Genomic DNA, 17,562 nt, shown 5'->3' on the forward strand with positions numbered 1-17,562 from the left:
TTGTCAATGATAGCCCTGACACCCAAGTCGTCAATACTAACACCGACAGCCGAGTTGTCAATACTAACTCTGACACCCAAGTCGCCAATACAAACCCTGACACCCAAGTTGTCAAAACTAACCCTGACATCCACGTTGCCAATACTAACCCTGACACCCAAGTCGTCAATGCTAACTCTGACACCCTAGTGGCCAATACCAACCCTGACATCCACGTTGCCAATACGAACTCTGACACCCAAGTTGCCAATACTAACTCTGACACCCAAGTCGTCAATACTAACTCTGACATCCAAGTCGTCAATACTAACCCTGACATCCAAGTCGTCAATACTAACCCTGACACCCAAGTCGTCAATACTAACCCTGACACCCAAGTTGTCAATACTAACTCTGACATCCAAGTCGTCAATACTAACCCTGACATCAAAGTTGTCAATACTAACCCTGACATCCAAGTCGCCAATACTAACCCTGACACCGAAGTTGTCAATACTAACCCTGACACCCAAGTCGTCAATACTTACTCTGACACCCAATTCGTCAATACTTACTCTGACACCCAAGTCGCCAATACTAACTCTGACATCCAAGTCGTCAATACAAACCCTGACACCCAAGTTGTCAATGCTAGCCCTGACACCCAAGTCGTCAATACTAACACCGACAGCCGAGTTGTCAATACTTACTCTGACACCCAATTCGTCAATACTTACTCTGACATCCAAGTCGTCAATACTAACCCTGACACCCAAGTTGTCAATGCTAGCCCTGACACCGAAGTCGTCAATACTAACACCGACAGCCGAGATGTCAAAACTAACTCTGACATCCATGTCGCCAATACAAACCCTGACACCCAAGTCGTCAATACTAACTCTGACACCCAACTCGTCAATACTAACTTTGACATCCAAGTCGTCAATACTAACCCTGACATCCAAGTCGTCAATACTAACCCTGACACCCAAGTCGTCAATACTAACCCTGACACCCAAGTTGTCAATACTAACTCTGAGATCCAAGTCGTCAATACTAACCCTGACATCAAAGTTTTCAATACTAATTCTGACATCCAAGTCGCCAATACTAACCCTGACACCGAAGTTGTCAATACTAACCCTGACACCCAAGTCGTCAATACTTACTCTGACACCCAATTCGTCAATACTTACTCTGACACCCAAGTCGCCAATACTAACTCTGACATCCAAGTCGTCAATACTTACCCTGACACCCAAGTTGTCAATGCTAGCCCTGACACCCAAGTCGTCAATACTAACACCGACAGCCGAGTTGTCAATACTAACTCTGACATCCAAGTCGCCAATACAAACCCTGACACACAAGTCGTCACTACTAACCCTGACATCCACGTTGCCAATACTAACCCTGACACCCAAGTCGTCAATACTAACCCTGACACCCAAGTTGCCAATACTAACTCTGACATCCAAGTCGTCAATGCTAACCCTGACATCCACGTCGTCAATACTAACCCTGACACCCAAGTCGTCAATACTAACCCTGACACCCAAGTTGTCAATACTAACCCTGACATCCAAGTAGCCAATACTAACCCTGACACCCAAGTCGTCAATACTTACTCTGACACCCACCTGTCAATACTTACTCTGACATCCAAGTCGCCAATACTAACCCTGACATCCAAGTTGTCAATGCTAGCCCTGACACCCAAGTCGTCAATACTAACACCGACAGCCGAGTTGTCAATACTTACTCTGACACCCAATTCGTCAATACTTACTCTGACATCCAAGTCGTCAATACTAACCCTGACACCCAAGTTGTCAATGCTAGCCCTGACACCCAAGTCGTCAATACTAACACCGACAGCCGAAGTTGTCAAAACTAACTCAGACATCCAAGTCGCCAATACAAACCCTGACACCCAAGTCGTCAATACTAACCCTGACATCCACGTTGCCAATACTAACCCTGACACTCCAAGTCGTCAATACTAACCTTGACACCAAGTTGCCAATACTAACTCTGACATCCAAGTCGTCAATGCTAACCCTGACATCCAAGTCGTCAATACTAACCCTGACACCCAAGTCGTCAATACTAACCCTGACATCCAAGTTGCCAATACTAACTCTGACATCCAAGTCGTCAATGCTAACCCTGACATCCAAGTTGTCAATACTAACCCTGACATCCAAGTAGCCAATACTAACCCTGACACCCAAGTTGTCAATACTAACCCTGACACCCAATTCGTCAATACTTACTCTGACACCCAAGTCGCCAATACTAACTCTGACACCCAAGTCGCCAATACTAACTCTGACATCCAAGTCGTCAATACTAACCCTGACACCCAAGTCGTCAATACTAACCCTGACGACACCCATTCGTCAATACAAACCCTGACACCCAAGTCGTCAATACTTACTCTGACACCCAAGTCGCAAATACTAACTCTGACATCCAAGTCGTCAATACTAACTCTGACACCCAAGTCGTCAATACTAACCCTGACATCCAATTCGTCAATACAAACTCTGACACCCAATTCGTCAATACTAACTCTGACACCCAAGTCGCCAATACTAACTCTGACATCCAAGTCGCCAATACAAACCCTGACACCCAAGTCGTCAATACTAACCCTGACACCCAAGTCGTCAATGCTAACTCTGACAGCCAAGTTGTCAATACTATCCCTGACACCCAAGTTGTCAATACAAACCCTGACACCCAAGTCGTCAATATTAACCCTGACATCCAAGTCGCCAATACAAACCCTGACACCCAATTCGTCAATACTTACTCTGACACCCAAGTCGCCAATACTAACTCTGACATCCAAGTCGTCAATACTAACTCTGACACCCAAGTCTTCAATGCTAACCCTGACACCCAAGTTGTCAATACTAACCCTGACACCCAAGTTGTCAATACGAACCCTGACACCCAAGTCGTCAATACTAACTCTGACATCCAAGTCGCAATACAAACCCTGACACCCAAGTCGTCAATACTTACTCTGACACCCAAGTTGTCAATACTTACTCTGACATCCAAGTTGTGAATACTAACCCTGACACCCAAGTTGCCAATACTAACCCTGACATACAAGTCGTCAATGCTAACCCTGACATCCAAGTTGTCAATACTAACCCTGACATCCAAGTCGCCAATACTAACCCTGACACCCAACTTGTCAATACTAACCCTGACACCCAATTCGTCAATACTTACTCTGACACCCACGTCGCCAATACTAACTCTGACATCCAAGTCGTCAATACTAACCCTGACACCCAAGTCGTCAATACTAACCCTGACACCCAATTCGTCAATACAAACCCTGACACCCAATTCGTCAATACTTACTCTGAGACCTAAGTCGCCAATACTAACTCTGACATCCAAGTCGTCAATACTTACCCTGACACCCAAGTCGTCAATACTAACCCTGACACCCAATTCGTCAATACAAACCCTGACACCCAATTCGTCAATACTAACTCTGACACCCAAGTTGCCAATACTCACTCTGACATCCAAGTCGCCAATACAAACCCTGACACCCAAGTCGTCAATACTAACCCTGACACTCAAGTCGTCAATGCTAACTCTGACATCCAAGTCGCCAATACAAACTCCTGACACCCAAGTCGTCAATACTTACTCTGACACCCACGTCGCCAATACTAACTCTGACATCCAAATCGTCAATACTAACCCTGACACCCAAGTCGTCAATACTATCCCTGACACCCAAGTCGTCAATACTAACTCTGACACCCAAGTCGCCAATACTAACTCTGACATCCAAGTCGCCAATACAAACCCTGACACCCAAGTCGTCAATACTTACTCTGACACCCAAGTCGTCAATACTAACCCTGACACCCAAGTCGTCAATACTAACTCTGACACCCAAGTCGTCAATACTAACCCTGACACCCAATTCGTCAATACTAACTCTGACACCCAAGTTGCCAATACTAACTCTGACATCCAAGTCGTCAATACTTACTCTGACACCAGAGTCGTCAATACTTACTCTGACACCAGAGTCGTCAATACTAACCCTGACACCCAATTCGTCAATACTTACTCTGACACCCAAGTCGCCAATACTAACTCTGACATCCAAGTCGTCAATACTTACCCTGACACCCAAGTTGTCAATGCTAGCCCTGACACCCAAGTCGTCAATACTAACACCGACAGCCGAGTTGTCAATACTAACTCTGACATCCAAGTCGCCAATACAAACCCTGACACACAAGTCGTCACTACTAACCCTGACATCCACGTTGCCAATACTAACCCTGACACCCAAGTCGTCAATACAAACCCTGACACCCAAGTTGCCAATACTAACTCTGACATCCAAGTCGTCAATGCTAACCCTGACATCCAAGTCGTCAATACTAACCCTGACACCCAAGTCGTCAATACTAACCCTGACACCCAAGTTGTCAATACTAACCCTGACATCCAAGTAGCCAATACTAACCCTGACACCCAAGTCGTCAATACTTACTCTGACACCCAATTCGTCAATACTTACTCTGACATCCAAGTCGCCAATACTAACCCTGACACCCAAGTTGTCAATGCTAGCCCTGACACCCAAGTCGTCAATACTAACACCGACAGCCGAGTTGTCAAAACTAACTCAGACATCCAAGTCGCCAATACAAACCCTGACACCCAAGTCGTCAATACTAACCCTGACATCCACGTTGCCAATACTAACCCTGACACCCAAGTCGTCAATACTAACCCTGACACCCAAGTTGCCAATACTAACTCTGACATCCAAGTCGTCAATGCTAACCCTGACATCCAAGTCGTCAATACTAACCCTGACACCCAAGTCGTCAATACTAACCCTGACATCCAAGTTGCCAATACTAACTCTGACATCCAAGTCGTCAATGCTAACCCTGACATCCAAGTTGTCAATACTAACCCTGACATCCAAGTAGCCAATACTAACCCTGACACCCAAGTTGTCAATACTAACCCTGACACCCAATTCGTCAATACTTACTCTGACACCCAAGTCGCCAATACTAACTCTGACACCCAAGTCGCCAATACTAACTCTGACATCCAAGTCGTCAATACTAACCCTGACACCCAAGTCGTCAATACTAACCCTGACACCCAATTCGTCAATACAAACCCTGACACCCAAGTCGTCAATACTTACTCTGACACCCAAGTTGCAAATACTAACTCTGACATCCAAGTCGTCAATACTAACTCTGACACCCAAGTCGTCAATACTAACCCTGACACCCAATTCGTCAATACAAACTCTTACACCCAATTCGTCAATACTAACTCTGACACCCAAGTCGCCAATACTAACTCTGACATCCAAGTCGCCAATACAAACCCTGACACCCAAGTCGTCAATACTAACCCTGACACCCAAGTCGTCAATGCTAACTCTGACAGCCAAGTTGTCAATACTATCCCTGACACCCAAGTTGTCAATACAAACCCTGACACCCAAGTCGTCAATATTAACCCTGACATCCAAGTCGCCAATACAAACCCTGACACCCAATTCGTCAATACTTACTCTGACACCCAAGTCGCCAATACTAACTCTGACATCCAAGTCGTCAATACTAACTCTGACACCCAAGTCTTCAATGCTAACCCTGACACCCAAGTTGTCAATACTAACCCTGACACCCAAGTTGTCAATACGAACCCTGACACCCAAGTCGTCAATACTAACTCTGACATCCAAGTCGCAAATACAAACCCTGACACCCAAGTCGTCAATACTTACTCTGACACCCAAGTTGTCGATACTTACTCTGACATCCAAGTTGTGAATACTAACCCTGACACCCAAGTTGCCAATACTAACCCTGACATCCACGTCGTCAATACTAACCCTGACATCCAAGTTGTCAATACTAACCCTGACATCCAAGTCGCCAATACTAACCCTGACACCCAAGTTGTCAATACTAACCCTGACACCCAATTCGTCAATACTTACTCTGACACCCACGTCGCCAATACTAACTCTGACATCCAAGTCGTCAATACTAACCCTGACACCCAAGTCGTCAATACTAACCCTGACACCCAATTCGTCAATACAAACCCTGACACCCAATTCGTCAATACTTACTCTGAGACCCAAGTCGCCAATACTAACTCTGACATCCAAGTCGTCAATACTTACCCTGACACCCAAGTCGTCAATACTAACCCTGACACCCAATTCGTCAATACAAACCCTGACACCCAATTCGTCAATACTAACTCTGACACCCAAGTTGCCAATACTCACTCTGACATCCAAGTCGCCAATACAAACCCTGACACCCAAGTCGTCAATACTAACCCTGACACTCAAGTCGTCAATGCTAACTCTGACATCCAAGTCGCCAATACAAACCCTGACACCCAAGTCGTCAATACTTACTCTGACACCCAAGTCGCCAATACTAACTCTGACATCCAAATCGTCAATACTAACCCTGACACCCAAGTCGTCAATACTATCCCTGACACCCAAGTCGTCAATACTAACTCTGACACCCAAGTCGCCAATACTAACTCTGACATCCAAGTCGCCAATACAAACCCTGACACCCAAGTCGTCAATACTTACTCTGACACCCAAGTCGTCAATACTAACCCTGACACCCAAGTCGTCAATACTAACTCTGACACCCAAGTCGTCAATACTAACCCTGACATCCACGTCGCCAATACTAACCCTGACACCCAAGTTGTCAATACTAACCCTGACACCCAATTCGTCAATACTTACTCTGACACCCACGTCGCCAATACTTACTCTGACATCCAAGTCGTCAATACTAACCCTGACACCCAAGTCGTCAATACTAACCCTGACACCCAATTCGTCAATACAAACCCTGACACCCAATTCGTCAATACTTACTCTGAGACCCAAGTCGCCAATACTAACTCTGACATCCAAGTCGTCAATACTTACCCTGACACCCAAGTCGTCAATACTAACCCTGACACCCAATTCGTCAATACAAACCCTGACACCCAATTCGTCAATACTAACTCTGACACCCAAGTTGCCAATACTCACTCTGACATCCAAGTCGCCAATACAAACCCTGACACCCAAGTCGTCAATACTAACCCTGACACTCAAGTCGTCAATGCTAACTCTGACATCCAAGTCGCCAATACAAACCCTGACACCCAAGTCGTCAATACTTACTCTGACACCCACGTCGCCAATACTAACTCTGACATCCAAATCGTCAATACTAACCCTGACACCCAAGTCGTCAATACTATCCCTGACACCCAAGTCGTCAATACTAACTCTGACACCCAAGTCGCCAATACTAACTCTGACATCCAAGTCGCCAATACAAACCCTGACACCCAAGTCGTCAATACTTACTCTGACACCCAAGTCGTCAATACTAACCCTGACACCCAAGTCGTCAATACTAACTCTGACACCCAAGTCGTCAATACTAACCCTGACACCCAATTCGTCAATACTAACTCTGACACCCAAGTTGCCAATACTAACTCTGACATCCAAGTCGTCAATACTTACTCTGACACCAGAGTCGTCAATACTTACTCTGACACCAGAGTCGTCAATACTAACCCTGACACCCAATTCGTCAATACTAACTCTGACACCCAAGTTGCCAATACTAACTCTGACATCCAAGTCGTCAATACTTACTCTGACACCAGAGTCGTCAATACTAACCCTGACACCCAAGTCGTCAATACTAACTCTGACACCCAATGCCTGCCCGGTCTCAGACCCTACCCCGATCCTTACCCTCATGTCCAGTTTCTCTCACGTGATAACCCCAGCCGTCGTCAGTTGCATACACCTGACCCTGAAAAGACAACCAAAGACATTTTGTTGTGTTGTTCCTTAAACAGTAATAATCAGTACAATATCTATTCCCTGTAAAAATCGAGTCAACCGGCAACCATAGCATAGACTGCACACTACACCGTCGGGAAACGATAATACACTTGTTGTTATGTCTAACATTACACCTTCCCGATTCTTGTCTAGTCGACACATTCAACAGGAAGGTAACTCTGGGAAATGCATCCTGCTGCTCCGGAAAACACAACACTTGTCTATTTAGATACGTGCAATGAGCTACAGTTTGAATGATTAAACATTCGTTTGGTACTGAGCGCAGCTATCTGCGTTCAATATTTGAAGATGCGTAACTGTTTGGTGAATTTCTCGAGCAGGATTATGGTGCTGACAGACCAAGATGTTCAGAGGATCCTGAAATGTATAAGGGACGTAACTCTGCACATAAGACAACTTTGATTCACAAACTATAGGTAGATAGGAGCATTATTTGTCATTTCCAAGTGGTGTGTCTCTTTCCTAGCATCACTCCATAGCACTGATCTTTAGTAGTCGGTATTACTACAAATCAGTGTAGATGTATTTGTTTCTGAACTGCTGAAAAGAGCCAAATATATGTCGAGTCAAGGCGCCAACGCCTGCAGTCATAACCAGAGAAAAATTGTAATATGTACACATCTACTTTGTCTTCTATGCTGTATTGAACCCGTTTTGGCGAATAATCCAGACTGGTTGTTCCCTGGTGTTGACGTTAAGTCCATAATCAATATTAATCACATGGTCGAAATAATATAATTCACAGTTTAAATCCACTTTGCTACCCAATACACTCTTTACAAAACAGCAACAAAAACGCACAGGCGTTTTCAGCAGTTCATTTCGATATATTTTGACAGCATTCGTCATTAAGACAATTCCTATGTTTGAATCTCGTTAATCATGTCATGGTTCCTGTGTATTGAGAGCAAACGCATCCCAAAATGTGTTTGTAAGCGTTTGTCATAAAAAAAGAAACGAAACATGAAAAGTCCATGCAGAAAAGGTTTTCCACTCGATTCTATGGGGTGGAAACATTGGTAGAGACATCGACTATAAAAGGTCAAACCAAATTCATCATGGAGGACAGGTGCCTCGAAAAATGTCCGAGCGAACCTTCATAAATCATCTGAGAGAAAATGGGAATTCGAGCATATCGACCAAAAGTTGAACCTGACCTGACACGACTACACCGACACGACGTGTCCAATGGTGCAACAGAGTACAGGTATGGAACCTGGGGAGCTTGCGATGCGTTTGGATCAGCGATGAATCTGCAACGACGGGATGGGAGACATCGTGTCTAATGACATCAACACGAACTAGCGCGGAACTGCATTTAACAGGTGGACAGATGTGGTGGAGGAGCCATGGCCTACACGTGTCAACCAGTGCTAAAGTACTCACCGAAATAGAAATGAAATGGTTTTTGGAGTTTATATCGTAGTTTTGAACACAACTAAAGTTTGATTGTTAAATGTTCGATGACTATAGTTTCTCCCAACTCTTGTTGGCTTAAGAATGAGCCTTACTACATCAAGAGTTATCTCCCCAGGTGTCGCAGACGGCTTCCTTTGTTGTCATTGCAGGTGTGACAGTAGAAGAGAAAAGAAAGGAAAGCTGGTTCCAGATGATTTTGAAAGGAATGTGATTATTGGAAAAAAGTTAGCTGGTAGACATGACATTCCTCTGTCTACAGTATACAGAACTTTGAAGAATACGCAGTCAGGAGTTGGGATTGAGCAATAGACAGGGGCATCTTGGTCACCTCCTTCCAACGGACCGAAGACTGTATGAAGATAATTGGATTTTCCAGCATGATGACGACCTAAAACGTACTGGGGGCTACACAAAACAGTGGTTTTCAGACAACAGTGTTTTAGACTAAAGTTTTTGACTGACCCAGCTACAGCCCAGGGTGCCGTTCCACTAACCGATCTTAACTAAGATCAATCTTAGCAAGTTACGCCAATTTTACAATCGTCTTAGCTAAAAGTTACACCCGTTCCACTAACCGATCTTACGATCCGATCCAAGCTTAGATCGAGACTCTTTCGTGCGAGAGATAGAGGAATGCGAGGCACGAGTTATCTCCCTTTGCATAGTCTAGCAAATGATGGAAGTAGTTTACGAACCAACTGAGTGAGTGAGTGAGTTTAGATTTACGCTGCCCTCAGCAATAGTCCAGCTATATGGCGGCGGTCTGTAAATAATCTAGCTAAGATGCATAGCGTTCACTAGCATGAGCGTTCATGTTAGTGAACGCTATGTATCTTAGCTATAAATAATCGACTCTAACCTAGACAATCCAGTGACCAACAGCATGCGCATCGATCTGCGCAGTTGGGAACCGATGACATGTGTCAACCAAGTCAGCGAGCCTGACCACCCGATCCCGTTAGTGGCCTCTTACGACAGGCATGGGTTATTGAAGTATTCTAACCCGGGCCTTCATGGGTATTTTTCCAACCAAGTGTAAACGTGGAGAAAAAACCTAGAGCAAAATATTAGGGTAGTGAGCACCTTGGTTTCAGGTGCAAGTGCGTGAGAACGCTGGGTATCAAGCATAATATAATAATAATAAATGCATATTTATAGTGCGCCTATTCCACATCCTTGGGCATGCTCAAAGCGCTGTGTACAGATAATTTACACGAGAATATTTACAGCCGAGATTATAAGTAATATACTGAGAACAGGTTTTAAGTCTGGACTTTAAAAATGGCAATTGTGTCAGAGCTTTTAATATGTGCCTGAACCTTGTCAATCAGAATAAAAAAGGCGTGACGAGGCTATATATAACGTATGTAGAATCTGTCAGTGGTCTTGAATAACACGCGGCCTGTCTTTAGAATCCCACACCAAATATGCGCAGTGAAATCAAACATATTTGTATCTTTTTGCTTCAGAACATTGTTCACTTCACGGCTGTCGTTATTCTTAACCATGACGTTGCAATATTGTTGTACAAATGTGTTACACCGACTCGCTCGGTTGTGTTCCCATGACGACAGTGGTCAGACTGGCCTGACATTTGTAAGGCTTCAGTGCAGTGTTTGTTTACATCACAGAAATATACAAATTCATTTCATGGGGGACTTTAGGGGACGCTTACGGTGAAATGCTCGCTCTTATTTTTCACAAAGAATAGGAAAGTCACCATTTTGGTTTCTCTACGATTGATTTTAGCTATCCTAAGTTGGTCATGAGCAACTTAGACTTTGAATCTTAACTTTACGATTGACTTAGGTAAGATTGGTTAGTGGAACGGTATGCCGATCGTAACGTCACGCTAAGATTAGGATTTTAGGGGTTTACGATTGGCATAGGGCTAAGATCGGTTAGTGGAACGGCACCCAGATCTTGACTCTACTGGGAATATATGGGACAGAATTAACAGAATAAACCGAAAAAGATATGAAGAAAGAAGTGGTAGAATATTGGGATACGCTGCCACACGATTTCCCACAAACTTTGATCGGTAGTGTACCTAGGCGCATTCAGTCGTGTATTGCAGGGCAAGGAGTTATCACAAAGTACTGAAAAGACACTTCGACTGTAAGGGAATCATATCTCAGCATATTCATTTGAGTAAAACTTCTACTGGTAACAGTTTATATACATGTATCACGTATTTGCCGAAACAACTTTCTCAATAGTTTCTGTGAATACTATATTTTGAAATCAAGGGAGAATTCCCACCACGTTTTGACGCCAGGACTTAACTAGGTTTAGTTGTAGACTGCTATTCATCTATGAAACTATAGGAATTGAGAAGTGGGAATGCTGTCTGTGAGAACGTTGCTCAGTTCAACACTGGGAGACTAGACTTATTGCAATCCCTTATTACATCAGTGGCGTGGTGGAGACGAGACGCGAACATGGCGGCGGCTCCTTTCTTCATGGCAACAGCTTCATCGTCGTCGTCGGGAGGGTGGTAGACGTGGAGAATCTCGCCTTGGGGCGTGATCACAAACGAGAACCTGTGAGATACATAATGAATGTCGATATGTAGATTTGATAATAAATGGTTAAGCAAGTCATCTTGAAGACCTGTTTATAGGGCTGTGCTAAAACATACGTTTGTGTTTGCCCGATGTTCACAGAGAGGCTTCGTATATGGTAGTACTAGCACGACTGTGTTTCCTTGGACTAGATTTAGCACGGGACTTCACAGAAACGTTATAGTACGCTACTACCACTCACACACTATACCGTGGCCTTCTACACAATCAATCTCGATATAGAGTGACGGGCAAGTGAAATACTTTATAGGACAAACCAATACCCAACCTCCAAACGTTACTTGTAGTAGTGATAATAACTTAACCCCGCAGCGTTATAACTTAATTTGCAGCTTTTCGCAGCGAAAAACGTTGCTAGGCTGAAAACCACATACTTAAGGTCCCAAACACTGATGTGAAATCCATGGCAAACACCAATGTGACATCAATACCAAGAACATTTCCATGAAATAACCAGTTTGTTTCTTTCATTTTTAGCCTCCATCAAACATGGGTAATCTCTCTCTTGTCCGGATTGCGGTGAGGTACCCTAACGGGTAAAGCGTCCGTTCGTCACGCTGAAGACCCGGGTTCGTTTCCCCACATGGGTACAATATGTGAAGCCCATTTCTTGTGCCCCCGTATTGATACTGCTGGAATATTGCTAAAAGTGGCGTAAAACCACTCCTCCCTCCTCCTCCTCCTCCCTCCTCCTCCCTCCTCACTCACTCACTCACTCACTCACTCACTCACTCACTCACTCACTCACTCACCTCACTCACTCACTCACTCACTCCTCCTCCTCACTCACTCACTCACTCACCACTCTCACTCACTCACTCACTCACTCACTCACTCACTCACTCACTCACTCACTCACTCACTCACTCACTCACTCACTCACTCACTCACTCACTCACTCTTGTCCGGCAGTGTATGTCTAATGTCCATTCAATCTCAGAAATTTAAACGTATATATACGCGCTCTTTGATTTGACAATTACCATTTCGAGAAGTCCAAATGATGGCCAATGGTATCTGAAAAATAACAAGAAAATCAACTTTATAAAAAGTATGGTATCAAAATATCAAAACAGACACCCTAACATGACATGCAAAGCAATATAACTTCAAGGCGGAGTTAAGACTACGAGGCATACACATATTTAATACCAAGAATTCCTCGCCTATGCAATAATCACCTCCTTTTCCATAGTCTATAGATAGTCTTATCATGTGTCCCTGTAAAAAAAGGCCTATGCACGTTGCAAAATAGCTTTGAAGTATATTGCACATATTGCTGTAAAGAAAAATAATGTGTAGCCCTGTCAGTAAACTAGGCAATTAAATTTCTCATAAAACATTTTGCTAAGAAAGTGTAGAGAAAGAAACAGTGCTACGACAACAAACAGACGGCCTGTGCAGCAGTTTGGACACAATCAGCAAGGAACTTTGATCATTCAGCTGTCAGATTTTTAACATTCCACAGATTTACTGGTACGTTTCTTACGATTGAAGTATGGAGTATCCAGACACGGGACACACTATATGTATATATGTCTTGAATTATCCTAAAGTAAAAATGGGAGCTAAATGGGAGTGTTTAATTGCAAAATCATCAGTGTTAACGTACAATTAATTTCTTATAGGTCTATACAGCCTGACAACATGCATTCATGGACGATGACGGAATATATGGTGTATGCAAGCCAGCGAAATATTGAGGCTGTAATTACAAGTAGTGGAAGATTATAGTGCATAAAAGCCACGTTGAAGTATTGAGGCAGTATTTAATGAGTGAATGAGTTTGGTTTTACGCCGCTTTTAGCAATATTCCAGCAACATCACGGCGGGGGACACCAGAAATGGGCTTCACACATTGTAACCATGTGGCGAATCGAACTCGGGTCTTCGGCGTGACCAGCGAACACTTTAACCACTAGGCTACCCCCACCGTCTCTAAAACAGTAGCGTCTTAACATTGATTCCTTCTGTTTATGTATTAGTGTAGTGCATGCAGCACACACAGTCTGATACACTGACTATCCTGAAGATGTGTTACCTTTCTTTAATTGTTGACATCTATAAATGCTATTTCAGTTTTTGAATTTATAGCAATCCTACTCCAGGTCCTCACAACGCCACCTACTCCGTACGGCCAACTCACACAGGTCACGTGTTCACCAAGACGAGACATCTTAACCACTAGGCTACCCCACCGCCCCTGAGGCTGTATTTACAGATAATGGAGGATTATAGAGTATACAACACACAATCACGCATTGAGGTAGTATTTACAGGTGATGGAGGTATATAGAGTATACAAGCTAAATTGAAGTATTGAGGCTGTATTTACAGATAATGGAGGATTATAGAGTATACAACACACAATCACGCATTGAGGTAGTATTTACAGGTGATGGAGGTATACAGAGTATACAAGCTACATTGAAGTATTGAGGCTGTATTTACAGGCAATGGGGGATTATAGTGTATACAACACACAATCACGCATTGAGGTAGTATTTACAGGTGATGGAGTTATACAGAGTATACAAACTACATTGAAGTATTGAGGCTGTATTTACAGGCAATGGAGGATTATAGAGTATACAACACACAATCACGCATTGAGGTAGTATTTACAGGTGATGGAGGTATACAGAGTATACAAGCTACATTGAAGTATTGAGGCTGTATTTACAGACAATGGAGGATTATAGAGTATACAACACACAATCACGCATCGAGGTAGTATTTACAGGTGATGGAGGTATACAGAGTATACAAGCTACATTGAAGTATTGAGGCTGTATTTACAGGCAATGGAGGATTATAGAGTATACAACACACAATCACGCATTGAGGTAGTATTTACAGGTGATGGAGGTATACAGAGTATACAAGCTACATTGAAGTATTGAGGCTGTATTTACAGACAATGGAGGATTATAGAGTATACAACACACAATCACGCATCGAGGTAGTATTTACAGGTGATGGAGGTATACAGAGTATACAAGCTACATTGAAGTATTGAGGCTGTATTTACAGACAATGGAGGATTATAGAGTATACAACACACAATCACGCATTGAGGTAGTATTTACAGGTGATGGAGGTATACAGAGTATACAAGCTACATAGAAGTATTGAGGCTGTATTTACAGATAATGGAGGATTATAGAGTATACAACACACAATCACGCATCGAGGTAGTATTTACAGGTGATGGAGGTATACAGAGTATACAAGCTACATTGAAGTATTGAGGCTGTATTTACAGATAATGGAGGATTATAGAGTATACAACACACAATCACGCATTGAGGTAGTATTTACAGGTGATGGAGGTATATAGAGTATACAAGCTACATAGAAGTATTGAGGCTGTATATTTACAGGCAATGGAGGATTATAGAGTATACAACACACAATCACGCATTGAGGTAGTATTTACAGGTGATGGAGGTATACAGAGTATACAAGCTACATAGAAGTATTGAGGCTGTATTTACAGGCAATGGAGGATTATAGAGTATACAACACACAATCACGCATTGAGGTAGTATTTACAGGTGATGGAGGTATACAGAGTATACAAGCTAAATTGAAGTATTGAGGCTGTATTTACAGGCAATGGAGGATTATAGAGTATACAACACACAATCACGCATCGAGGTAGTATTTACAGGTGATGGAGGTATACAGAGTATGTATACAAGCTACATAGAAGTATTGAGGCTGTATTTACAGGCAATGGAGGATTATAGAGTATACAACACACAATCACGCATTGAGGTAGTATTTACAGGTGATGGAGGTATACAGAGTATACAAGCTACATTGAAGTATTGAGGCTGTATTTACAGATAATGGAGGATTATAGAGTATACAAACACAATCACGCATTGAGGTAGTATTTACAGGTGATGGAGGTATATAGAGTATACAAGCTAAATTGAAGTATTGAGGCTGTATTTACAGATAATGGAGGATTATAGAGTATACAACACACAATCACGCATTGAGGTAGTATTTACAGGTGATGGAGGTATATAGAGTATACAAGCTACATTGAAGTATTGAGGCTGTATTTACAGGCAATGGAGGATTATAGATTATACAACACACAATCACGCATTGAGGTAGTATTTACAGGTGATGGAGGTATACAGAGTATACAAGCTACATAGAAGTATTGAGGCTGTATTTACAGGCAATGGAGGATTATAGAGTATACAACACACAATCACGCATTGAGGTAGTATTTACAGGTGATGGAGGTATATAGAGTATACAAGCTACATTGAAGTATTGAGGCTGTATTTACAGACAATGAAGGATTATAGAGTATACAACACACAATCACGCATTGAGGTAGTATTTACAGGTGATGGAGGTATATAGAGTATACAAGCTACATTGAAGTATTGAGGCTGTATTTACAGGCAATGGAGGATTATAGAGTATACAACACACAATCACGCATTGAGGTAGTATTTACAGGTGATGGAGGTATACAGAGTATACAAGCTACATAGAAGTATTGAGGCTGTATTTACAGGCAATGGAGGATTATAGAGTATACAACACACAATCACGCATTGAGGTAGTATTTACAGGTGATGGAGGTATACAGAGTATACAAGCTAAATTGAAGTATTGAGGCTGTATTTACAGGCAATGGAGGATTATAGAGTATACAACACACAATCACGCATCGAGGTAGTATTTACAGGTGATGGAGGTATACAGAGTATACAAGCTACATAGAAGTATTGAGGCTGTATTTACAGGCAATGGAGGATTATAGAGTATACAACACACAATCACGCATTGAGGTAGTATTTACAGGTGATGGAGGTATACAGAGTATACAAGCTACATTGAAGTATTGAGGCTGTATTTACAGATAATGGAGGATTATAGAGTATACAACACACAATCACGCATTGAGGTAGTATTTACAGGTGATGGAGGTATACAGAGTATACAAGCTACATAGAAGTATTGAGGCTGTATTTACAGGCAATGGAGGATTATAGAGTATACAACACACAATCACGCATTGAGGTAGTATTTACAGGTGATGGAGGTATATAGAGTATACAAGCTACATTGAAGTATTGAGGCTGTATTTACAGGCAATGGAGGATTATAGAGTATACAACACACAATCACGCATTGAGGTAGTATTTACAGGTGATGGAGGTATACAGAGTATACAAGCTACATAGAAGTATTGAGGCTGTATTTACAGGCAATGGAGGATTATAGAGTATACAACACACAATCACGCATTGAGGTAGTATTTACAGGTGATGGAGGTATACAGAGTATACAAGCTAAATTGAAGTATTGAGGCTGTATTTACAGGCAATGGAGGATTATAGAGTATACAACACACAATCACGCATCGAGGTAGTATTTACAGGTGATGGAGGTATACAGAGTATACAAGCTACATAGAAGTATTGAGGCTGTATTTACAGGCAATGGAGGATTATAGAGTATACAACACACAATCACGCATTGAGGTAGTATTTACAGGTGATGGAGGTATACAGAGTATACAAGCTACATTGAAGTATTGAGGCTGTATTTACAGATAATGGAGGATTATAGAGTATACAACACACAATCACGCAT

The 17,562-nt window shown here is 42.6% G+C and overlaps 1 protein-coding gene across 1 annotated transcript in view; it reads right to left on the minus strand.

Annotated features, from left to right (window-relative positions):
- LOC124282192 overlaps positions 1 to 17,562 on the minus strand; it is a 141,668-nt gene that overhangs the window by 100,461 nt on the left and 23,645 nt on the right. Inside the window, exons 3-5 of the mRNA XM_046718161.1 lie at positions 12,915 to 12,948; positions 11,757 to 11,889; positions 7,814 to 7,874 (exon numbers count right to left, since the gene is read on the minus strand). Coding sequence (XP_046574117.1) covers positions 7,814 to 7,874; positions 11,757 to 11,889; positions 12,915 to 12,948 — 228 coding nt within the window. The remainder of the gene's footprint in view (positions 1 to 7,813; positions 7,875 to 11,756; positions 11,890 to 12,914; positions 12,949 to 17,562) is intronic.

This window comes from Haliotis rubra, unplaced genomic scaffold, assembly GCF_003918875.1.
Source record: "Haliotis rubra isolate DU_JTF1 unplaced genomic scaffold, ASM391887v1 Scf1087, whole genome shotgun sequence".
Classification (NCBI taxonomy): domain Eukaryota; kingdom Metazoa; phylum Mollusca; class Gastropoda; order Lepetellida; family Haliotidae; genus Haliotis; species Haliotis rubra.